The sequence below is a fragment of the Nothoprocta perdicaria genome, unplaced genomic scaffold (genome assembly GCF_003342845.1).
Source record: "Nothoprocta perdicaria isolate Ctin4 unplaced genomic scaffold, notPer1 scaffold_7, whole genome shotgun sequence".
In the NCBI taxonomy this organism is placed as follows: Eukaryota; Metazoa; Chordata; class Aves; order Tinamiformes; family Tinamidae; genus Nothoprocta; species Nothoprocta perdicaria.
Window position 1 is genome coordinate 8,576,905 of NW_020455976.1, and position 25,902 is coordinate 8,602,806.

General features: G+C 39.4%; 1 protein-coding gene and 1 non-coding gene across 2 annotated transcripts; both read right to left on the reverse strand.

Moving 5' to 3' along the window:
• EIF3A (eukaryotic translation initiation factor 3 subunit A) lies at positions 1-25,902 on the reverse strand. Its single transcript, XM_026050702.1, has 22 exons — positions 25,884-25,902; positions 25,240-25,430; positions 24,909-25,045; positions 20,387-20,550; positions 18,920-19,119; positions 17,749-17,957; positions 16,597-16,768; positions 15,512-15,616; positions 14,732-14,830; positions 13,915-14,031; positions 13,265-13,450; positions 10,384-10,731; positions 9,736-9,840; positions 8,300-8,413; positions 7,912-8,034; positions 6,873-7,026; positions 5,725-5,909; positions 5,417-5,505; positions 4,014-4,810; positions 2,632-2,806; positions 2,323-2,492; positions 1-1,178 (listed from the first exon to the last, which is right to left on the reverse strand). Exons 1-22 carry the CDS (start codon positions 25,900-25,902, stop codon positions 931-933), a joined length of 4,107 nt encoding a protein of 1,368 aa, XP_025906487.1. The 3' UTR covers positions 1-930.
• LOC112957202 lies at positions 14,236-14,368 on the reverse strand. The gene has a single exon (XR_003251175.1). It is a non-coding gene; the product is annotated as a small nucleolar RNA SNORA19 (small nucleolar RNA).

Below are 25,902 nucleotides of genomic sequence, written 5' to 3' on the forward strand. Positions count from 1 at the left end.
AGTCAACACAGGCATTACTACAAACCACTTTTTTGGAAAGGGAAAGAATGTACCCTGAAGACAAAGAATTGAGGGAGAGGGGGGTAATTTCTCCAAAACCACATATTTTAAATATGACAATATTTATAAATTCTTGAAAGGCATGAATTACCCAGTAATGGAAAAAGCAGTTACGCTGTTGGCAACAAAAAATACATAGCAATATGCTTACTGAAATGCTTGAATCGTTAACAGCTTTCAGTTTTGTGGCTGTACACTGCAGCAGTACACGTTGCTGGAACACTGACTGCAAAACAGCTCCAGAGGCAGATGTATTCAAGTAAATCTACAGAAAATATCCCAGTGTAGCTGAAGCTCATAATGCTTATTACTGTATTTAATTCAAATGTCAACACTTACTGAATTTAGATAATGATAAAATATGTATCTCAAAATCACGTGCCCTCAAAAATMCCTAAATAAGAGAGGGTTTAATATCCTTTTCCGGGGACTAATTGTGGAAATTGATCCAGCTCTGCTTTTTGGTAATTCCACCACAATACGAACACACGTGTTTTCAAAACACACCTTCTTTGATGATGATACCCCATTCCAAATTAAGAACAACTAAAAATAAAAAGATAGCTTGTTTTAGTGAAAGACAGAAGTATTACTCAAGACAGCTGTTGGGATTGCTTCTTTTTATTTTAACAAGTGATCCATGAAATAAGCAATATTTGAAATTTCAAAAACTGGCAATCAATTTCCAAACTTCTGCTGTGAGTTTTGTGCATGATCGCTCTATATGAGTAAGTAATTCAGGCTCATGCTTTCATGTTATCTCAAAAGATTTGTTAAGGATCCAATTGAGAAGATTCATAAGCACAAATATAACCTGTGGATTCAATCAAATCAAGACTAAAACATCKGTTAAACCGCTCTGACGTTCCCTTAGCGCCGCACAGTGGTCCAGCCTTCCTCATCTGTCTCGTTTTTAGAACGGCGGAGAGGCTCACGCTCCTTTTCCGCCTTCCAGGAACCCTTCTCCTTCTCCTTGTCCCCCTCTTTCTCCCGCTCCTTCGCTGCTGCCGGGGGAGCGGATGCAGGGGGGGCAGTGGCAGCAGGTGCAGGTCGCCGTGCTGGCTCCCGATCTTCTCCCCGCTCCTCTCTCCGGTCGTCGGCGCGGCGCCAGGAGCTCGCTACGGACACACAAGCACATGAAGGAGGGTTGTTACATTCCACTTACAGCCTGCAAGAGCCGAAACAAGTACAGCCCATCTCTGGTCATCGAATCACAGAATCCTTAAGGCTGGAAGGGACCTCTAGAGGTCTAGTCCAACGCYCTGCACACACAGGGTCACCTAGAGCAGATGGCACAGGGTGGCATCCAAGCGGGTTTGGAAGATCTCCAGASAAGGAGACTCCACAACCTCTCTGGGCACCCTGTCAACATATTTTTCTTTAAGTTCCTGTGGAACTTTTGGTTCTTCAGTTTGTGGCTGTTTCCTCTAGTTCTATCACTGGCCACCACTGAAAAGAGGTCCCAWTCAGTTGTCCTCTGTCTGGCCAGTGGTACCGTGAGGATGAGCCAAATGCCATTTGACAGTGAAGTCGTGAACAGCAATTAAATCTCAAGCCTCTTTTCAGATTCAGCATCACTGAGCAACTGAATACTGTCATCTTTAGAACAGAGTAATAAGAAATAAGAATGTTCTATAGATGTACAGTTTTATGATATAAAATATATTTTTATTTTACACTAGTATCATAATCATAAAAAAGCACAGAATGCATCTCGTTGAGAAAAGCCACGTCTTGAAAACAGGAAAATCCCAACTGCAAAAAGTGATGTACAAATTCTTTTGGTGTTCTAGTTTGTTCACTAAGATCACTGCATGACAGCACCCAATTCACAGGACACTGATACGGAGGGCTGAAACTAAAATAAAATGAGATTTTGAACATAAGAACTCATTAGAATTGGTCCATGTGATTTCTCAGTCTAATGCATTTTCATTACAGTATTTTTTGAATTCAGTATAATTAAATGTGTACAATTAAAGCAGATTATTAATCAAAATCAATATCATTAATAGTGTGGAACTACTGAGGTCCTATTTGCAAATGCTTTCTCAGACTTCTGAGACTGCTAAGAAATGAGATAGAAGTGATTTTCTGGGATGTCTCTCCTGATGCTTCATAGCAAGGTTACCACACGCTAAAGTTTCTGTGTGTTCATCACTTTGCTGRCTGAGAATACAACTTATTCCCCCTTTAACACCTATCGCTGTCAGGGYGACATGCAGGATGTAAAATGAAGCTTTTAGTAATAAAGACACATACGCTCTTCACGGTCAGATCTGAGGGGCGGTCCCCTTCTCGGGGGCAGATCTCTGTCATCCATGCGTCGCTCTCTCATGTCACGACCACCTCTGTCCCACTCCTCCCGACGGCTCGAGTCCCTCCAGCTAGAAGTCTCCTCAGCTGGTCCTCTTCTCCAGCCAGCATCCTCCCTTTTGCCATTGGAAACAGCAAAAGAAGTTTAGATGTTAACATTTTCCCTCTGCTACAGTAAGAAGAGACAGTGAATCAGGACACAGATATCTATTTCCCCCACCCCAGAAACACTCCGCACGTCCTTAAGGCTCAAACCTGGGGCGCCTGAAGCGCTCGTCTCTATCGAGGTCCCGGTCTCTGTCAAGCTCTCGGTCCTTCTCGCTGTCGTCGCGGTCCTTGTCCCTGTCCCAGTCGCGCTCGGCGGGGGCGCGGGCGTCGCGGGGTGGCCCCCAGCTGTCCTCGCGGGCCTTCTCGCGCTCCCGCCACCCCCCTGCAAGGGACAGGTCCCGGTGAGCGAGCGGAGCCGCAYGCGCGCGGAGCGGCGCTGCCGCTTCGCAGAAACCGCTGCCGAGGCTTCCTGCACCCCCGGGTCTCACTCAGGTTGGCCAAAAACACCCACCTTTGGGTAGGAGCCCTATCCACAAAATGCTGGGGAAACTGCTTAATATGAAGTATATACTTCATGTATGTACTCCTCGTGTGGTTCAGCACGGACAGGTTTATACCCTGATTRTTTCAGTCAGAAAATGCTACTCTCCTCAATGCCTTTTTTGCAAGATGAGCAAAGGAAGAAATAAATATCTTGTAGCTAGAACTACAAGATATCGCTTGTAGATTCTGTGAAAATCTACAAGTGAGAATATTTTAGGAAAAAAAATCGTAAGAACTTACTGCTGTTTAAAGTACTACTTCAAAAACGCAACTATCAGTTGCCATAAACTTCCACAACACATCCTTCATCCCACGATAATCTTAATTTACAGATACTTAGGAAGGGAAATTCCTAAAGATAGGAGGAAACTAKTAGAGTAGCAAGATTTAGATATTTGCCATCTACTTTTTGCAGCTGATATGGCAAACATGGAAATCTCAAGAAAAAGAGACAATGAAAAACATTTAAACATCATCAATATACATAAAAAAGAACCTGAAAGGAAGGCAATATTTGCTAGCAACGTGATAGCAAATAAACTAYATTGGAATGGGAACTATATAGGAACAGGATCATGGGCAGTTGAGGTTTGAGTTCAAATGGTAATATTTTTCTACACTAAAAAGATCAAAACTAGAACAACTTGAATCGCTTATCTAAAATCCTTCTTAGAAGGAGGTTAACTTCAGACGTATTTTTAAAAGTAGAGGAACAGGGAAAGAAACGAAGGCATGTGTACCTAATGGAAAGGTCTCCCTCACCAGGTCACTGAACTTGTGTATTTTGTTTTTTTCACATCAGAGGCACAGACTTTCTAGCATTACCATGTGACCTCTGGCCATGTCCTAGGAAAGTAATGCACACTTGTTGCATTTAACTTTTTTTCCTAATTCAGMCAAATGAAAGGGATTAATTTATACAAAGAAGGGCCCATATTAGCCCAAATTAATTCAGACATTTTTGGGGAGCTGATCCTCCCATCCCCAACACCAACCACATCACAACCATTCCGCACTGCATTGGCCTGTGCTCTGAGGTTACTTACCTGGTTTACCAAATGGTCTCCAAGGTCCCGGCCTGGAATCCTCCCCGCTCCGCCACGGCCCCCTGTCCTCATCTCTTCTGGAGAGCCTGTCATCATCTGAGCTGCGCCACGGTCCCCTGTCGTCGTCCAGCCCACGCCTGGGACCCCTGTCATCATCCAAGGCGCGTCTGGGTGGCCTGTCGTCATCCAGGCCRCGCCTGGGACCCCTGTCRTCATCAGCCGCTCGCCAGCTGCCCCTGTCATCATCCARCSCGCGCCTGGGCGGCCTGTCGTCATCCAGCCCGCGCCGGGGTGGCCTGTCGTCATCCATGGCGCGCCTGGGTCCTCTGTCGTCATCCGCTGCTCGCCAACTGCCCCTGTCGTCGTCCAAGCCGCGCCTGGGTGGCCTGTCATCATCTAGCCCGCGCCTGGGTGGCCTGTCATCATCCAAGCCACGTCTGGGTGGCCTGTCATCATCCAAGCCACGTCTGGGTGGCCTGTCATCATCCAGCCCATGCCTGGGACCCCTGTCGTCATCTGCAGCTCGCCAGCTTCCTCTGTCGTCATCCAGCCCGCGCCTGGGTGGCCTGTCGTCATCCAGCCCGCGCCTGGGTGGCCTGTCCTCTTCACCTTCACGCCTAGGTGGCCTGTCCTCTTCACCTTCACGCCTAGGTGGCCTGTCTTCAGATGTCTCCAAAGATGGACGTTCCTTTTCCTCTGGAGCTCCGCGCCGGGGCAGGTCGTCCCCGCGCCGGGGCAGGTCGTCCCCGCGCCGGAAAGATCTTTCATCATCTCTCGGCTCTCCTCTGCGCCAGTCTCTGTCAAACACAAGGTATGAGCAAGCAGGAGAAACTGGCACCCGTCCATATTAGATTAAGGGCATCAAACTCCTTCAGGGTGCAGTTTCCTGGAAGCACCCACTTGACGTGGGGTTACATTTACAACGCTTGCAGGTTTCAAACACTCGTTCTGACTGCCTCACTGCTACAGGAAAGCCACAGGYTCCTGTAGGCTTCTACAGGAGAGAAGGTTCTCCAGCCTTCTCTACAGCTTCAAAGACTGAACAGTTTGCTGTCTCAACACCACAACTGCTCAGTCGTCCCTGATGGCCCATCTGCTGCAACCCAACAGAGWATAGGTTTAGCTCCCAGACTGAGCCCAACCTGAAAAAAAATTTAGCTAAGTCTCAAAGAACTTGTATTAAAAAATCACATCCAAGTAACCCCCTTCTATACACCCATAATAACCCTACAGTCTAAGCTGTGTTTCCACATGTAATTTTTTTTAATACAAGATAACTTCCAGAGATATAAATGCATAGGATAAAATTCAAAATTAGCTCAATGTTGCAAGCAACAGCAATGAAAAGGAAACCCAGAGGCTTGGGGCCCAGAACGAGCGGTGCTCAGCAAACCCACAATCACCTTTCCACGGGGGCTCTCCGCCACTCAGACTCTGTCTCCCCACCTCTTCTCCAGGAGCTTTCAGACTCCCTATCGCCCCAGCGAGACTCCTGCAGGTCAGAACAAATTCAATTCAATTCAATTCAGATTAAAAAAAAAAAATCCAACTAATGACTTACTTTTAAGCACAGTATGCTCTTAAATGAGCAAACTATTTCTTGTAGAAAATACTGAATTATCAGGTGGTCAAATAAGTTAAACATGGTCTTAACTGATTATTTTAGTGATTATGTAGGGTAAAAAAAATACATAACCCTGCTAACATTTACCTTTCTTGAAAACGGGTCATCCAGACCCCTCCTCTCTTCTTCCCTGCGGCGCTCTCTTTCTTCTATCTCCATCTCTCTCTGCCGTTTTTTCTTCTCCAGCTCTTCCAGTTTCTTGACACGTTCCTGGTACTCACGCTGCTCCTGCTCGCGTTTCTCCCGCTCGAGGCGCTCCTTCTCCTCACGCTCTGTAAATAAAACATACAGCAGATATAATTGTGCTACCCTTCCACTGTATTCAAGAAGGCTTACTAATAATCTCTCCCCTTCCACTCCAAAACCAAAGGAAAATCCAAGCACTTTACAAGTCATATTAAGAACAGAATGTGATTTTTTTTAGTATCTTAAATCCAAAGCACTACGGAAAGAAACCATGATACATTCCTGCCATCTGGAACAACTGCTGCTAGATTTGGAAGACAATGTCCCAGTATTGGTCAGTTTAATTCATGTATAGACTACAGACATGCTGGTAAAAATATCAATAACTGACTCAAGTATGACAAAAGAGTCCTCCTTAGAAAGTGTTCAAAAAAATAACAATAATCRACTAGCCATGCAGAATTTTGCTATCCAGGATTTGTTTCTTTGCATTGGTTTTAAATATTGCATGGTTATAAAACGTTGTATAAACCTTCATCCACTAAGCAACAAGCTGAGCAGAAATTTATTTTAAGGGATGTCTATAAGCTCATCTTAAATCCCTGGACCTGGTTATCAGACAAAGCAATTATCACAGAAGGCTGCAGGAGTCGACAATTGTCCAGTCATCAGCCTAACATCGATGCTCCTTTCTCTTCTGTATGAGATGTGCATAGACGATGGTCAGAACTTAAAAAATTAATCAAAGATTCATTTTTCACTAATGCTTATCTCTTACTTTATTACCATCTGGAGAAAAGGGGTTGCACAAAATACTTTTTGCTTTCCACTCCTATAAACTTTTGCCTTCTCCATCCCACATGCGCGAAAATCCAGAGTACACCATTGGATAGGAGGCAGAGCAGTGAACAGGGATAGTCTTTGCCATTGACTAAAGGAGAACAACCTTCCCCTAACACTGTGAAACAGRGAAAGCTGAAGTTAAGCGGGTACAACTCTGGAATGGGTGAGGAATCGACAAGGCACCCTAACCATGTTCCCGGTTCTACCTTTCAGCAGCTGCTCCTCTCGCAGCCGTTGCTCCTCCTCTTCCTTTTCTTTGTAGTAGGTGATGCGCCTCTCCTCCTTGCGCTGCTTCTTGCGCTCCTCCAGGCGGTTACGCCTCTCCTCTGCCAACCTCTCCTGGAACTGCTTGAGTTTATCCTGGAATACAAGGAGTTCACACAAAGCCATCATAACTTACGTGTCTAAGAGGCAAATAGAGAGAATTACAAGCAATGATATTGTTAAGGCAATATATTAACTTTACTAAGGAAGCTTATCTTTTCTGCTCAAGCTTTAGGTATTGCAACTAACCCTTTTCTGCAACAAATTTGATACAAAGGAACAAAAATAATCAGCACGCACAATGTTAGTGCTCCATTTGCTTCTTTGGGAAAGCAAATACATTACCTGGTCACAGACCTCATGAGAATTATATACAGTACTGTAGACATTGTTAACTAACTTGTTAAAACATTTAAAAATCCTACCACTTCTTATTGCAATACAGGCATGTAATAAAAGTTACAACAATTACAGAAAAACATTCAGAATGTAAAGCAAAAAAACAAATCAACAGTTCTCTTCCTGTCCTCTTACTCTAATTGTTATTAAACTTTGGAGACCTGTGACTTCAGTTACYCAATGACTTGAATATCAAAATAACCATCAGATTCAAATAAGAAGATTAAAGAAAAATACACTCATTTATTTTCATATATTTCTTGGCTTCAAAATTATTTTTCAGTACGATTCTATCAGAGTAAGTCCAATCTACTGTACAGACAGCTACTGAGACACAAGCTACATGATGGATCTCTTATCACTAGTGTAATTGCATTAAAAAGAATAACTTAACTATCTTTGAGACAATTATTTTCCATATAACCTATTTCAGAAGCTGACATTAAAGAAGTTGTAAATGATAAAATCTAGGAGTGGATAAAAGACAAAAGAAAAAAAAAAATCAGCCAAAACAGAAAGCAAACAATCTCATAATTCTCAGCTACTGTACATGATTTTYTTGTAAAACCAGGTTTTGAGTACCTCATAAACTGTTCGTCGTGATGCTTTGAGCCTGGCTTCAAATAGGTCTCTATCCTCCAGCATCCTTGATAGCCTGTTCTTATGCTCAAGGGCTTTCTCACGCTCCAACTGCAAAGTAGTGATCTAAAAATAAATAATATTAATGTATTACAAGGTGAGACATCACAACATGCTTGTAATCAATCCACCAAGCCACTACTGGAAGTCAGAAAGATCCTGCAGAATGAAATCACAAAACTAACACTTATATCTGTCAAGTTCCCATCTCCTCTGAATTGATCTGGAAGAGAAAATCTTAAAAAAAAGGGAAAAGAAAAGCAAAGAAAGGAAAAAAGAAAAGAAACACTCATTACCAATGGATTTTACTACCTGAAGCAGAAATTCTTACCCTTTCTTCTTCTTGTTGCTCCCACAACTCCATATCATGCACTCGTTGTTCCTCATAAGCAGTCTTTATCAATGGAATTTCTTCCAAGCGCTTCGCTCTCTCAAAGTAGTCAATCTACAGAAAGATAAGGCAGCCTCAGCCTGGTGTATGCAAAGACCAAGCCTGGAATGCTCAATCTTTGGCATTTCCCCAAGGAATCCGAGGAGAGAAGGAGACAGGACTGCAGCAACACCTACAGGACACTTCCCCTAGTGCTCTCCCCAGCACAAACTCCTCTTGGCTCCAGGCATTTCCCTGGCAAGATGGCAGTTTCTGTATATTCAGATAGCATCAATGGATACCTTTTTCCTYGCTCCTTGGAACTCAACGAGGCAAGAAATACTAAGGCTTGCTGCTTGGAGACTGTCTTATTTATTCTGAACTTGACTTTTACTCACTTCACTTGATGTCTCCTAGCTCACTATCCCTTGCAGTTAGCACAAGAACAACTGCTCCCTATCCACAGCTGCTACACTAGGTACAATCTCATAGCTTYTGGGAAAAAGGATACAAGTTACTTTCAGATATAGGTGTAATAATTATTTTAAAATAATTTAACTTAGATATTTCTTACACTGAAGCCAAGTTTTATCATTGATCATTCTTGGTAGCCTTTTTTCAACTTTCCAGTTGCTCCTTTGGTTTTGATAACTTTGAGGAAACTCCAAGGGAAATCCTGCCTCGCATTCCTTTTACAGAAGCTGTGCTCATCATCCYAAGTATATAATATTTACCCAGGTGTCTATTTATTCTATTCTTTACTATATTTTCTGCCAGTTTGTCCAGTATGAACATCAGGTTTTCRTGGCCTGCAGCACCACAGATCCTTCACTGGAACCCTTTAAAGCAATTTTTGTCTCTCACYTCTAGCAATCAGTTTAAGAGAACTGAATTATCAACAGTATCACACAGTCTGTTTCATTTTTGAGTACAGCTGGAAGTCCTTGGTATCACCTTGTTCTTGTCATGTATTTCTATCTACTCTGACAATCTGTACTTACGTGGTCACCCAAGCTTCAGACACTTTCTTCTGCCACCAAGAAGGCTTCCATCAAAGGAATCCTCTGTTTCAGGAGGACTAATGTAATAAAACTATCTAGCATCTCTAGAACAGCCTCGCCTTCTCTCAAGGTTTCTCCATCTCTGAACACTCCCTGAGAACAAGTCTTCACAACCAAGATTCACTTCACAAACAGCTTAAGGGTCTAGTCTCAAACCCTSTGCATTAACTAGGATACACTCGTGCACTGATACTACTAAATCAGCTGGCTTGTTATACATGCAATGCCTCTTTTTACACTCAAAGGGGCAACACAAATCGATTCCATTTTTCAACACCAACACAATTTATGTATCAGGCAGACAGACATATTTTTTGCATTCTTACTACTTTGTACCTTTTTCTCCTGATTCTTCAGTCGTTCCTGAAGTTCCTTCTTCTCTTTCTCCAGTTGTTCAACTTGTTTAGCCATAATGAAGTCAGGATCCAATTCTTCAAGATCCTTTAATCAAATGGTCAACAAAAAAATAAAGCAAATGTTGTTACAATTGCTCTTTCTGCTGTTCTTCTACACTTCTCTACAGTCCTGAACTTCTCAAGTAATTTGCTTTAGAATCTTTCTCAGTTTATTTTACTYCCCTTTGGGTAATTAGTAATCTATTTTAAAACTTTTTTATCTCAATTTCTGAGACAATCTAGATGCTCATAAACAGAATGTGAACGTCTGTTTCATATTTTAACTATTGTATAAATAACAATGGGGGGGGAAGAAAAAGACAAGCACTCATCTGTGCACTGCTCTTTGAAACAGCTGGACTTCATTCCTCCAAGGAAAATAAGTCCTATCCAAACTCASTCTCAAAATCTACTCATATTGTTGAGCAAATTAAACATTTAAATGTCAAATTGGCAATCTCATATTTTAGAGACCATTTCTAAAACAATTACAGCATAAAACCAGTAGAGAATGTGGAATTCTGAGAGCCTAACCGTGTGACAACACAACATAAAAAATAACTTAGCACTTCGATACCAAGTTCCGTACCTCAATATCAATATCCTTAAATGCTTTGGCTCCCAGTTCAGTTTTCTTGATCTGCTCCAAGCGCTCCCGAACTGTCTTCTTCTTGATTTGCTCATGCTCCTGCAGGATACGCTCCTTCTCCCTCTCCTTCGCTTCCTGGCGCAGTCTCTCTTCCTCTGCTTTACGGACCTTCTGCAACTCTGCTTCCCGCTGCTCCAGCTCTTCCTTTTCACGCTGGATATTCAGACTTTCAAGGCGCTCCTTCCTTTCCTCTATAGTTTGGCGTCGTGCAAGAATACGCTGATGCTCCTTCCTTGAATTCTTCAAGAAGGCATTGACTGCTAGCTGATGTTGCTCTTCCTTCTCTTGCTGAATTGGGATTAATGATAAGACAATATGTGACAGCTCTTTAGAAGGCACAAAGAACAGCAAATACTTCTCAAAGAAACCTCTATTTTCATCAAACTTGACAACTGCATGAAAATACAACTGTACTTGCAAATCTAATCAATCATTTAGGTGGCACGCAGAGTGCTCAACAGAACCATGGGCACATGGAGCTGAAAGCGGCCTGCATGAGACAGTGTTCTGCAACACAGCTACCGTAGGAATGGTACTTTCACACTCCATCTAAAGCTCTTCCACATGCGTGTGTCTGAGATTTAAGGGTGCATTAGTGAAGGAGGAGGAACACAATGCACGTGTGTTTTGTGTTTGCATGTTTTGGCAAGCACAGTTGTGTCATATTTCACCAGAGCTCCCTTTTTTCTTTTTTGTTTGCAGCAGCTTAGATATGAACACTATAAAATCACAATACAGAACATTCTTTCAGCATCCTCCCCAGCGCTGCACAGTTCTTTGAAGAGACTCGAGCTCTACACACAAAAAGGTACAAGGGGCAACTGGGCCAGCTCAGGGAGCTGCCCACTTCAATCACGGCCAGCAAGCAGCAAAGCACTGCAGCCAAGCCAGTTCCCTGCATTCAGCTGTGCTGCTCTTCAAATAGCTCTAAGTTATTTTTAGTAACCTGCCACTTCTAAGACATTAAACAAAAACATTCAAAGATYTGTAATTTGTCCCAGATTTGCAAGTGTTTACGGTAACCAGAGGTGCCAAAATACCAGAACCACAACAAAAATCTTATTTTTTTAACAAAATCTGTAAATTATAACAAATCTGACAATATTTAGAATTGTTAAAGCACCGAAAGTTTGAATGTGAATAGGGAATGGAGGAAAAAAGAAAAAAGAGGAAGGTATCAGCCGCGTGCACAGCTTCTCTAAGCACACACAAACCAGCATTAAACTTCAGCCTGCTCAGAAGCTACTCCGATTTTACAAGCAGGGTTACTAGTGTTTGTATGTCTGCTTCAGCAAGTTACATCTCTGTGCCAGACAAGGCTAAGCAACAATTYCCCCTACAGATACACAGGTAAGAGATGGGTTTGCTTTTATGCATCTATTCAATATATTACGCATATAATACATCTAACATCATTCAATAATAAACCTTTTTGGAGGAAAATCTGCATGGAATATTTTGAGYCTAAAGCACTACAGAGTTAGTTATTTTTATGTAATTAACCTAGATTTAGATATTAGGATACAGTGCTATTTCTTGTGTTGGCTTCATGAATATCTAACRTTTCTAACAGGATAAAACATCTAACATGAACATATTATTAGAGGTTTTTTTTTTTAATATAAGGAAAAAAAATGTGATAAGTAAAAATTGCTTGTTTTTTTTTTTAATTAAAAGTATATTTTAAAAAGAGGAAAAAAAATGTTACCACTGCTCTTTAAAGAGAAGTGAAGGTTACTGGACCATAAACAAGGCACACCAAAAATCCCAGACTGATTTATACCTTGCTCATATGGGGCTCTGGAGAACATGATATGTGAGTTCATGGGTGAATGCGATCTTGAAAGCCAATGGCCACAGAGAGAGAAATGAACAGGTCAATTCTTCAGCTGTGGGAGCTTTCATTTCTGCAGAAAACTGTTATTTTCTCTCACAGAGAAAGCTGGCTTTTGCATTTTCGTAAGTGTAAATCAAATTTTAAACAAATGCTACCTTTGTAAACCCATAAGTGGAAGGTTACTATTTGGTATAACCCAAATTTGAATATGAAAGACTAGAAATTTCAGTTCAGGCCTCTCATGTACATTTTGAGATTGTTCTAGTTATGATCAGACACTTAAGAGCTGGGTGCCTTTATGAATGTTTTAGCCTTCTTCACAAACACAAATGGCGAGCTACTGTCAAGCAGAAAAACTAAAATGAATCTAATCTGAAAAAAGCACTCCTTAAAACAAACTTAAAAGCGGAAGTATACAAAAAGCAGCTCATCATTACAACCAAATTATATCAAAGACTGCTATCATAAAATAAGGAAAAAGGAGCAATACACTTCATCAAACATATTTACTTAAGCATTAATCTTTTCCTTCTCAAATCTTTGCATTGCTTTGTTATATTATTCATTAGGTGGCTTGATGTCTTCTCCACGTCAAAGAAAGCTAAACAAAGTCACTGAAGGGTAATACTCAAGTAYGATCTCAAAGCTTCAAAACAAGTTTGTCTTGTTAAGCCAGAAAATCAAGACACATGAGAAGAGCCAAATATGTAGCAGTTGCAGAAGAATGCTCTGTAATTTGAAAATGCATTAACTCCACGCTACATCTGTACCGTTTATCATGGAGCCGTGAGCATTTTTCTTTCACAGGGGGCAGACAGCAGTAATAATATTTATTTCCACTGCACTGAATGCAGATTACTTGAATGAACAGTTGATCAGAAAAGCAAAAAATCAAAAGACAACAAATTTACAACGGACTTCAGGGAATGTCTGAATCTGTCAACAACTCCAGAAGATGTTAAAACAAACAACAACACAACTTACCAGTAGGTGAGGAGGCTTAATGACTGCGAGAGCTTTAGCCAGAGCTGAGGACATGGCAGTCAACTGATTCCTAATCTGCTCGGAGGGCATGCTCTGCAGCTGAGGGCCTTGCGGAGCATCTTCCCTAGTGCTGTAATTCAAATCTGAGCCAAAACTCAGCGTTCGAGAAGTATGATCAAGGCGAACCTTTGCAAAATGAAAAGAGAAAAAAAATGATTATATATTCTTAATTAAGTTATTTCTCTGTTGTTCTGCCAATAAGCAATATCACTAACACTCTTATTTGTTAGACTTGCTTTAGGACTTTTTTGACTAAATAACTGGAGCCCACGGAAGTTTCCTCAAACTTAAATTTCAACATCTGCTTTGCACTTGTACTACATTCTCATTAGTTACTGCCCTGCATTTATATGTAATCACTGCACCTATATTAATTGTTGTTCACAGAAATCAGAAAACCATTCCAGATTTAAGAACTGGGAGTTCATTACATGTCCTCCCACTTGCATCTTCTTATTCTATTTCATCTCCTCCTCCTTCAGGGCTAGTTATCTACTTTACTTTGACATTTCATGTCAAACTGGGTAGGTTTCTCTGCAGCATGACAGAACCCACACCCCATTTCACTTAAGTCTTTCTAAAGTGCTTACCTGCAAGTCACAATGTCTGGCTGCATCTACAATAGCACGTTCCAGCTGGAAGGCATCGACAAAAGGAACCAGGTTAGCCAGACGAGTAAATTCAATGCTTTGATAAATCTGGGCCACCTGTATGTGAAAAGAAGTGTTAGGCATTTTTCTATTCACTGGAAAGAATTGAGAAAAAAAGAATATGTAAAAGGCACTATAAAATTAATTTGCTAAATTGTCAATAAATTATGTACACTTATTAATGAAGCAATAAATATTCCTTTTAATATTTTACTTCTGCATAGGATTAAAACTTAACCTAACACAATTCCTGAATGAGTTCTTTGTATGAAGGAGACTGGCAGCAGTAGCTACATAAAGCTATGCTGCTAATTAGCCTTCAATTATTTCTTTGGCACATCAGAAATAACACTGCTCATCACTTATAAAGAAAGCAGGTCAATGAAATGTGCATTTTGTAAAAAAAGCCCCAAAGAAAATGTCATCCAAAGCTTACTCCAAATAAAAAGCTTCAAGAAACCATGAATTCCCTTAAGCAAGACTTCAGAGATCTATGATGGAAAAAAAACTAAGCGAAAGAATACACTATTGTATGCAACCACTACTAAAATTAAGTGTATTTGCTAAGGCTGTACCTTCACAACGCAGAAACCTGAAGGTGTAAGATACACACTGGAAAAAAAATACTTCAAAGTCAGAACTATTTTCTGTTTGATGGGAATATTTACTTTAACATAAAAGTCTCCATTATAGGATTCTCTCTGAAGTATTTTCTGACTTACATATGGCTGTGAATGTACACCTTCCTCATTCATACCTGCTGCAGAAGCCGAAGAATGGTGTTGTTCTGCAGGTGAGGAATATAGAGCTGCAGTTCAGGCTCCTTTTCAGCTTGATCCTTCACCCAGTTCAGAACCTGTCACAATTTTTACAAGTTACTCAGCTGAATAAATACTAGAAAACTTCACTTTTAAGCAAGAAGCATGGTTCTTGCACACTTCTCTTTACCATTATGAAAAAAAAAACTGCTCTGACCTCCAGATCCTATGCTATTTTACTGAGCTATAACTTTGTATTGAAACACTTATTTATACTGGATAGCTAATATTTTCCTGTATGTACATGACTGACAACACTGGCAACAGTAAGCACATTACTAATTTAAATTAATGTAATCAACAAGATCTCAAATTATTTTACCTCTGAGACTCTACATTCTAATAGTAAAATGAGACTACAGTTTTTTCTTTTCCCCGTATCACTCACATTTTTTTCTCCTACATCACTGAACTAAATTCAACTCTTATAATTTCCATCCACCGTAGCTTCTGAGAAGTTCACAAAACTGAATCTTTATCAATGCTCTCTTTATAATATCCCAGAGACTCAGATAATATTTTTTTTCATTTTAACAATCTAGTGTGCTATCTACATAATCAGTTACATACACGCACTTAATCTGGCCAAATAAAAGGCCACTATTAGAAATTCAGCAGGAGAGAAACATAGACAACCAGCTGGTATTTACCACCATCTAACAACCAAGTACTACACTAGCAGTCCAGACCACTTATATTCACAGAGCTACAAAGCTTACCTTGCTGACACGACCGCACAACTTCAGAGGGTGAAAGTCGACTTCAAGCCAATTGTAAAGTTCTTTCACCTCGGGAACAACATACTGCACTACGTTGAACCTCACCTACAGGCAATAACAAAGAGGTCAAAATAAATACAATGTTAATAACTATGCTTTAGGAGTTTTATATTCAAGAACTTAATTAGATACTACACGTACCTTTTGATACAAGATTTTTTGTTAAAAGTACATTAATTTGTTAAAATAGTCTTAATTCTTTGATAAATTCTTAATTTCTTAAAAATATTCTTATTACACTGAAAATAACTACACTACACCATTTAACTGTTTCCATTTACAAGTGGAAAAGCAGATCAAAAAAACACAAAACAAGAAAATAGAATAGTGTACCATTCCCAACTTGGATTCCGCATTTCTAAAGCACAAATGAATGTTTACAGTCCTTCACACTAACATGCAGGCCTACTGCTCAACTAAAACAAGTATCTCGGACCACAATTTCTAAACTTTTAAACTGTTTTTAAAACCAACTGGAGAAGTGCCCAGAAGGCCATTTAATACAAACCATAAAGCAAATGATAATTTAAGTTTTAGGTATACATGCATCTGGAAGGTCTGAAGACAGCTACATCTAGCATTCATCTGAGTTAAGCAAAAGGAATTCTTCATAACTATTTAAGTCCTTCCTGCCCAATATGTGATACCTAATCTATCTCTATCCAAAAGGTATTCAAAACCCAAAGAGAGAGGTATAGAACTTACATTCAATTAAATATTCCTTCCCTTAGTGTAGGTAAAAAATAAAAGTTCTAGTTCAAAACCTTTTTCAAAGTCCCTCTAAGTTTCAAAACTTGAAAAATTATTGGTTAATTTAATGGGCAGTACCGAATGTTAACCTTTACTTTACGCAAATGTTCAGGCCTTCCTTTATTGCCACTCTTCCTTATTGCCACTCTTACCAATTACAAAAATTAGTAAGATTTTGTATTTTGAAACTAATGCCTCACACTTGAGCACGGTGCTTCTAGAAAGAAACCAGACTCACATGTTGAAAAGCTTCTTGCCCAAGTATCACKACCTACCATGTCATTAATGAGACTGGCCCGAGTTGGAGGGGCCTGAAGACCCAGTAGGGTTGCGAGACGCCGCTGCTTTTCAACGATGATGCCATCCATATCCAGGAGACGGGCGATATCCGTGCGCTCCGGAGTTATGGGAATCGACAGAGTGGCCAGGAGGACTCGAGTGGACATCCTGTTGACAAAACCCCAAAAGATGAAATGGCTGAGAACAGTTCTACATCCACACACCAATTCATGCCCAGGGAAGAAAGCACTGATGCTGAAAAATTATAAAACCTATTAAAATATAAACAATAATAGGAAAGATGGCATCTGCGCAGGACRACTAGAGCACGCAATGTTCTTCAGTACTCAGAAGTTTTGATAATGTGTTCTTCCTACTCAGGTGTGTATGCATGTGTACATATRTAGGCAGTGTATCTGTACAAGTGCCTAAGATACACACACCAAGATACTATGAAATGATTACAACAATAGAAAGCAGAGATAYTTCAGACATAATTTTAACCTTAAATACATAAATATCATTTGGATTGCAACAATTTTTAAACGTTCCTGAAAAAGCTGMGTGTACTCTCTGATGTGACATTATGTTTTGACAATAGTGCCAAGATGAACAGGAGTTTCAGAAGTTACACGGAATATTTATTCCCACTAGACTCTGATTCTATGAAGACCTGTAAATGAACTTGTGAGGCCAATACAGTCAATATTATAATACTGACTATATAATATATAGTTAAACAGATACACGATCCCGCATGTCTGAAGAGTCTTGCCAGAATCACGCCAGATGATGATTTATCATTAAACCAAAGAACTTACACACTCCTGTAATGTATAAATTTTCAGGGAAAGTTTATACTAGCCAAAATGCAAAGGAAAGAAGACAGAAGTACTTATTAACTTGCTTTGATTCCCAGACAGCTACAGAAAAGCAGGTTTAACTCAGGTGGATCCTGACTTCTACTTGACTAACTCTGTAACTTGGTAAAATTATCCTTTTTTTTGCTCTAGATTTCTTTTGGAGACATTTCAAGCAAAGCTGCTCATAACCAGGCATAAGTCATCTCCTTCTTCTGGGGTACAATTTATTTTTGGATTTAATGGTTAAAAATAGCATCTATGATCACGGTAACTATCTTTCCCCACCTCTGCATCTCCTCTTGTGTAAGATTCTTCCGCATTTCTCTTGACAAGTGATACAGCCGGTGAAGTGTGGATGCATGGAAAAGAGCGTTCCCCGATTTCCAGAAAACAGTTGAAACTTTGTGATAATAATTTGCCATCAGCTGTGGTTTGGGTGGTTTCTTTGACAGTGCGAACAGCCCATGAATATCCTCCACTGCTTTGAAAGCTTCCTAAAGAAAGAAACAGATACACTGCTTCAAGGAAGTTATTGGCAACTGCTAGAAAAGTGAAGGTTTTTATAAGACTATAGCCCMTAACTGCCTCCAAAAGCTGTGAACTTTAGCTTAGTATTTCCTACCTACTAAACAAAATATTTGCATATACTGCCAATTTATTAACTCCACTTGCTACAATTTGATAGTTAAAGCTTATTTTGAGTAATTTGCTAAAGATTTGTTTTCTTTTCAGATTTTAAGCCAAAAAAAAAAAAAAGGAAAATCTCAGAATATCAGAAATTTTCCACTACTATGATTTCCCATATAAGCATATGTGGATAAGCATAACCAAAAATGGGCACACTTTCCCCTAAAACTACATAGAAATCAAGAATCACATGCAACTACTTACATATCTAGAAAGGAAATAATGCAATAGTGAAAGGTCTCCAGATCAATAAAAATAACTATTTTAATGAATTTGACATTATGAAGGTTCCAAAAGAAAGCACATCTTGGAAAGGTTTCCTGCAACAGTGCTCTCCCTGGCTAGGTACCAGCACACTTCCAGTGGCAGTGCTGAGGCCCAGCCTAACAGACTTCACTGTATACCAGCTACTTCCAGGGGCCCTAATTCATGGGAATGCAGAATGTCAGAGGAGAAGACACCATGATTAACTTCCACAGCTTGAACAAGCTTCAGCCACTTCACCACTAAATGCTACCATCTTCTTTTCGCATCCACCACATACAGCAGATATCTGCTTTGAAATGCTGTGTGAAAAAGCAATTCCAGGAACATCAGACTCTAAATATTGAATATGCATGTAGTATCACAGTCTAGATATATAACCTTTATTCTTCAGCTACTATCCTGTCTTTATTGTGGAGAATATAGCATGGAACATGCCCCAGATGGACCAGACTGTGGAGAAGCTGAAGATGCCGCTGTGATTCCAGGACAGGGCTCCTCATACCTGCCACAGCTCCATGCTGATGGCGCTGTCSAGCTGCACCAGGCGGGTCTCCAGGTGCATGGACTGGCTCTCGGGGTTGTTGAGGTTGATGGCTGTGCTCTGGTTGTGGTGCCGCTGGATCTGCCCCAGGTGCATTCTCAGGTTATCGCAGAGCTTGCGGAACTCGGCCTTACGCGTGTACTGCAGGCAGAACTTAAAAGCTGCAGAAAGCAGATAACCGAGGAATGTTAGCGAGTGCCCATTTCACTGTAATCCTAAAGGGCTTTCAAATATAAAAACTAGTAAGTTTGAAGAACCTTACAGCCCAAAAACAGATAAAAAGAGACATAATCATCTAAATTTTGTGTATAATSAAAAAGTAACAGTGCAGAGCACTACCAACTTCACCTCAAAAAAGAGAGATGCTTCTACAAAATTAAACRTAAAGCACGGACACTTTCCATCTCCAAAATGTTCCAAGCAGGGTATTTTGGTTTTATTTTGAACTTAGTGCAAATAAAATTCTGAGGCTCAGAGGAATTCAAACATTTAAAGCCTGTAAAATGTGAGGGGAAAGTCTCAAGCTATTTATTTATGTATTTATGTATAAGTAAAATTAGCTCAATAAAGAYTTCAAAAGAATGGAGATGACACAGAAAAAAAAAGAAAAAAGCTTTGATCYTTTAATTTCTCTGTGAAAAATCTGCTGCCATTGGGTCACTGCCATTTAAATGTAAAGTTTCTGTATCAGTAACTGGAAAAAGACAAATTCCTGGCACTGCAGCAGAGACTTAAACGTAATAAGGCACCTAGAACTCATCAGTCACCTTTCCTAATGTACTTGCGTAATTTGAGTCTAGCTAAAAATAACAGCCTCTTTCTCAAAACGACAGAGTCCTAAGTCATAGCCACAAAGGAAAAGTTGTTCCATTTATCTCTTGTCCTTAAACAAACAAAAAATAAATAACAAAAAATAATGATGCTTAATAATTCACTAYTTGCAGAATAATGCCAGGAAGAATTAGACTGACCATTTCCTATCACCTTCCAAATAATATTTTCTTAAGTTATTTCTATGCAAAAATTCATAGCTTATGACACTTTTTAGAGTACTCCTTTTATGTATGTTAGTCCCGGAATTTAGTTGATACAGTATACATATATAGAAAGCACAACTGCCATTGAAAAGAAAAAAAAAGATTAAGTTTGATCTGTAAATAAAAACAAACAAACAGCACTAATTCTTAACTGTCAGTATAGTCAGGAAAATAACTTTTCCCTTGGATATTTTTGCTACAAGAAAAGATTGAGAACTCCACCAATTTTAAGGATCCTTTGTAATTTTAAGAATACTACAAATACATACAGTTAAGAAATCACCACGTTTTCAACTCAGACATAAGAAAGTTATAATTTTGTAGTTTTAAAATAGGTAACATGGGTGGTCCTGATTTTCACTGCACTTTTGTTTCCATCTTCTCTACTTACCTTGCTGTGCAATATCATGGTACAGACGTTCCACTCTGGAATTATTTCGGAGAAGATCCAGACATTGTCTGTAGGACTCCCACAGAAATTTAACCCAAGGTGTCAAAAGCAGTCGGTCAGTACGATCTTGAGTGTCTTCCCCACTCACTGCACTCAAAAGAACACTGCAATCAAGAGGGAGAGGGAATCAAAAAATCGTATATTATTCTCCAGAATTCCAGTTTTCAGGACTCAAGGGGAGAGCAGAGGAATCTAAACATCTAACAAGAAATCTATTCATTACTTTCAAATTGGTCCCTCAGACTCTTCCAAAGGATGCAAAATATCTGGTTTTTGCTAACTTGACACATACACGCTGCAGAGAGAACAGATGCCTCGGGRGTCTGCACGTCCTTCACATTAACCAAAGGAACCTTATTCCAGGATTCTCTCCTTTCCTCTTCTACCAGGCAACAGCTGACTGTGCCTCTGTTAGATCCCTGTATCATTTTCCTCTTGGATACTTTCCTGCTTGCTGAAACTTCCTTCTTCAGCCACCTGCAGTGCTAGTGCAGGGAGCTCATCTGAACTTGCTGATATGACACAGCGGAAACCCGATATTCTGTTGCCTCATGATTTGCACTACCTCTAAAAAAAGAAACAAAACAACAACAAAAACAACAACAAAACCTGCTGCCTTTTATTTGCAACCTTAACTCCATTTGCCTTTTTCTGTTTGAATTTTGTCAACAAGCAAACTGTAGGCCACACAAGAATTACTTTACACCCCGAYATTATCACCACAAAACTCAAGTGTGACTTGACCTACGTACAGAAGTATCAAAAGTATCACTTTATCTATTTAAATATCCATCTTGTGATACTTAACAGAATYGTATATAATTGGGCATACTTTGTTGCAAATTATGCTAAACATCATTTTCTCTCACTGCTCAATTAACAAAAATCCCTCCAGCTCTCACATCATATCTTTCAACATACTATCAACATATCATACAACAACAACATACTAYCTTTCCTAAGTGCTTAGATGCTGGTAATACTAATAAATTGATAATTGAAAGTATGAAATCCTTTTAAAATGCTGGCATGAAAAAACGGATTGCTTAAGATTTTAGAAGTGAGATCTGGCAATTCTGCTTTAATGGCCTYTGATTCTAGGTTCCATGTTTACAAAAAGTAAAGGACTAGAAGGGATTCCTGAGGCACTGAGACAAATTCACTATCACTAGTATTATCCCTTATGCTCTATAGTCCTTTCTCTCCCTACTCCTATCAATGATAAACTTAAAGAACCACCTTACTTTTAAAAGCTTTCATTTTTAAAATTCTTTCTGTACCAAACTTTATAATAAACTCGGTTAACTTTTCTACCACCTTTTTCTAAACTGCTTTCAGTTCTAATTCAACTTTCAACATGCAAACTAAAGATTTTCCCCAAGCAAAATCAAGCAAAGAAGAATGTCAAGTAGTCTAGAAAACACAACCTAAGGAACACTTAACACTCAAATTGTTCACCGAAGAACTGGGACYGAGACCTTTTTTAGTCCTCAAATACATAAAAGAGAAGTATGTAGAGTCAGTCAGTCAATCTTCAGTGTCTAGGTATTGATGAGATTTCTCTGTAASGAAGAATATTTCAATTAGACACTGTGAATAATTTGTTATTGTCAAGGATAATAAAATATCAAAATATGAATTGGCAAAAGAGGCTAAGGATTTTTTATTATTGCAGAATTTAAGGAGCAAGGTAGACTTAGATTAGTATCTGTCAGGAAGAATTTAAATTACAATTTATTGTAGATGAAAAKATTCAATATTTTCTTCAGGTTCTTWTTTTACAATTTTTTTTGATCTCAGTCTTCACCACAGTCCAGCACCTGAAACACGTWAGCACTGAAATTGCTTCTCATCATCACATCATCCTGAAACAATCACTAAAGACAGCATTGCAAACTTTTCAAGTCTTGCAACCGCTGAGCACCCAGCACATGCAGCACAGCCTTGCATTTCATCCACAGCCTTCTACTCYACATCTTTGTTTTTACTCCACATCCTGTGGTTTTTGGCTACTGTAACTCCATTCCTCATGGTCACYTACACAAGACAAAATCATCATCCACCTTTACAGTTTCTTCCAACTTTGTATCTTCACTAAATTTCTCTAGTTTCTATGCCAGGATTTTCCTTGAAGGATTTCACAGCAACATCCTTCACCTCTCCTTTCATTATTGCATGTTGTCAGTCRCTCATTATGCAACATATTAGTCACCTCCCAACTGAAACATCCCTCCTGGCATGGTAGCAACAGCTTTAYTTATTTTTTTCTCAGCTTATCTCTCTGGTATTTCTTGAATCTAAAAAAAAAAAATAGATTAACAGAGAAGTTACCAATTTAATCTGATGGCATCTACCCTATGGCAAACTTGTGCTGAYTTTTCTCCCCAATTTTTAAATGCATGTACTACTTCCTTCAAAAGTCATTCTAAGTCCTGCTAAGCCATTCCAAGTCCATTCAAAAGTCCTAAAAGTTGCTATGRTCAAGATAACAGATCAGTTGCTGCTGAGATCTCTATTAACTTACATATGGAGGATGAGAAAAAYGTACTCTCAGATGGTGTCTTTAATAGAATCATTTCATACTATACTGAAATTTCATCTGCTAGCATTTTCAAAACTCAMGGGCAGAAATTATCCTTCCACATATTACAACAAGAAAGCTGATTTTTCCCTCTACCTCAGACAGGGAAATTTTCCTACTCTCTAGAACTACATTCCCTTTATTCCAGCACCAACATTCTTACAAATACAAAGTATTGCTTTAATTTCCAGATCACACCTAGCAAGGCTAATCCCAAGCCACTTCCTCAGTGAACTTTAGCACTATGTGAATTAGCACACGTGAAATTTAGCACTCAGTGAATTTTAGCACTGAGGTTTCATTTGTTTTGACACAGGTATTTGAATTAATTCCCTACATTTCTTGTTTCCTGAAGGATGTGGACAGCTATCTTTTTAAAAAAGCAGTTAGAAAGACTGAAAACATTACTTGTTCCTCACYTTTCACCTTCTCTCTGCAGCACAGTAGGTAGCTTTATCAGCTCATGTAAGTTCCATCAGTTAATGCGAGCACTGCCTAAACCAACAGATTCGTTTGAAGGACATAAGCACACACTGCATCTGACCTGAAGTTGATTAGGAAAGTCTCCCACAAACCACTTTGACAACAGAATGGTGACTTCCAGCAGGGCAGAAGAAACCAGCAATTTGRAAGTGGTTACAACATAACCGAGCACTGYTTAAGCTATATGCTAGACAMAGGTCAATGTGCTAGCGTACATGTACTCACTGATCAGTCCTCCTCTGCACTCTTCCAAAGTTCTTCTGGACCCTCTCTTTAAATGCCTTGCCATTCAATTAACCATAACACTCAGAATCTATCTACTTTTTACATCCTTCCTTSTATTATCTCATCAATTACCTAGGCAAGTGTAAAATAACATTACACGTATTTGTCCATAATATAACAGCATTTGTTCACTATTCAATAATAAGCAGTTTAAGTAACTAATTGTCCAATACAAGTATTTCTGTGGGGATTCAATTAGATGCTCTAAAGATAAGGTCTGGTTCCCACAACCGTTCTCCCTTTTTTTTTATTAAAGAAACTATAGTGGTTTTGCTKCACTGATTTTACTTCAGTTCAGACTACCCCTTCTATTTTTCCCTCTTTTCCCCCCCAGCGTATCCATCGGTCTTTTCAATCTTATTCTGGGTTTCCTGAACAACCAATACTCCACTTGCAACTGCTATGCTACCATAATTCTCAATTACTCATGTGCTTTCATCCTATAAATTCACACTCTGTTCTTCCGCTATCTTTCTACCTTTAGATATTCATCTTAACTTCTGGATGTAGGGCTTTGATCAGTCTTCATATCCTCTTGAAAAGATGCCTCCACCCATACAAGCAACTCTAAAAAGAGGTTAGTCAAATAACTCTTAATCTTCCTTGCAAGTTTGGATCCTTCCTGCTCATATACATCCTCAGTACTCCCTGCACAATGACCCCTAGCTCTGTCTGCCACCTCTCTTTCCTCTCTTCTGGAATACAGAGACTTCTCAGTTTCTTTCTCATTCACCTTCTGGTTTTGCTTGTTTCCTTTCTTTAATTTTCTTGGAAGCAAACCTGTTTCTCAGCTCTGTCTCCTCCATTAGCTAGTCTCTTCTGTCCTGTTCCAGCAGTCACACGCTTCTATGGGTGACACAGCAGTTCATCTTTCAGCCTAGCATGTAAAATTGAGATTACACACACAGTCCCCCTCTTCCACCCTATCCTTATCCAAAGTCACTTCCAGCTGTGTTTCTAATCCTCAAATCTTCTGTGTGCTCTATCAGAAAGCACTTGGTACCCATACAGCTCTTACTAGGTACTCTTTTAAGCATCCATCTGCATTTAAGACAGAAACAGAAAAAAAAAAGAATATGTTTCTATGTATGGCTTTAAAGAAGGGCTTCCTACCTTTCTGGAGTTTGAATGTTATCTAAATCTTCTATATCCAGTACCATCTGCTGTGACTCTTCCTTAGCTGCTTCTGTTTTTTCTTCAGCTAACTTTAAATAGGCTCGAACAACATCTTCTAAAGATTTGATGTTCACCTACAGAAGGCAGAACATTTAAAATAGTTTCCCCCACAAGAGAGAGCAAATATTTAAAATGCAAATTCTATAAAAGACAGAACACCTAAAAAGCAAATTTATTCTAACTCAAGACTAATTAGTATGTATTTTTAATATCATATTAGCTGACACATACCATGCTGCATATAATGACCGAGTTTCAAGAGCAGTACCTGCTGGCAAATGTTCTTGTACTGGTACAGTCCTTCTTTCGCCAGGTGGCTCTTGCGGAGATCCACGCAGAGCTCCAGGTACTTCAGCATAATCGGCTCGTGAATCTTTTGCCATGTTCGGTGTTTTTTACTTTTCATAACATCATAGAGAACATCAAGGGCAGGCTGCTTTTTGCCAACCTCAAGAAATTCTGAAAATAAAGTGTAATTAATAGAAGAGTAAACAATTCAAACTAAAGTCCACTAAATTCTGTGATTATATCCCTATCAATGCTTGACTGGACATTTCATTTTCATTATTTTTATGCATCCAATTTTAAAGTTAGTTTCATCAAGAAGGACAAACAATGCAAACCACAAGCCTTCCAGTACAATGCCTACTAACGCCATCCATGTGGCAGTGACTKGGGCCTAAAGCCCTGTCGGTAACTTTCAATCATACTATCTGATTAAAAAAGAAAAAATAACACTCTGTAAATTGTTTTTGGATTTAATTCCTATTAATTCAGGCAGGTTTAGAGATTCAATTTACGTAACGGTTAAACTAACAGCTTTTTCATCCTAAATGAAGAGGTAGGAATTTTTACACCACCCTTGCTGCTGAAATCACCATCCTTTTTAGAGCCCTAAGCAGCTGCTGTTACTAACAAAATCTCTGTGCAT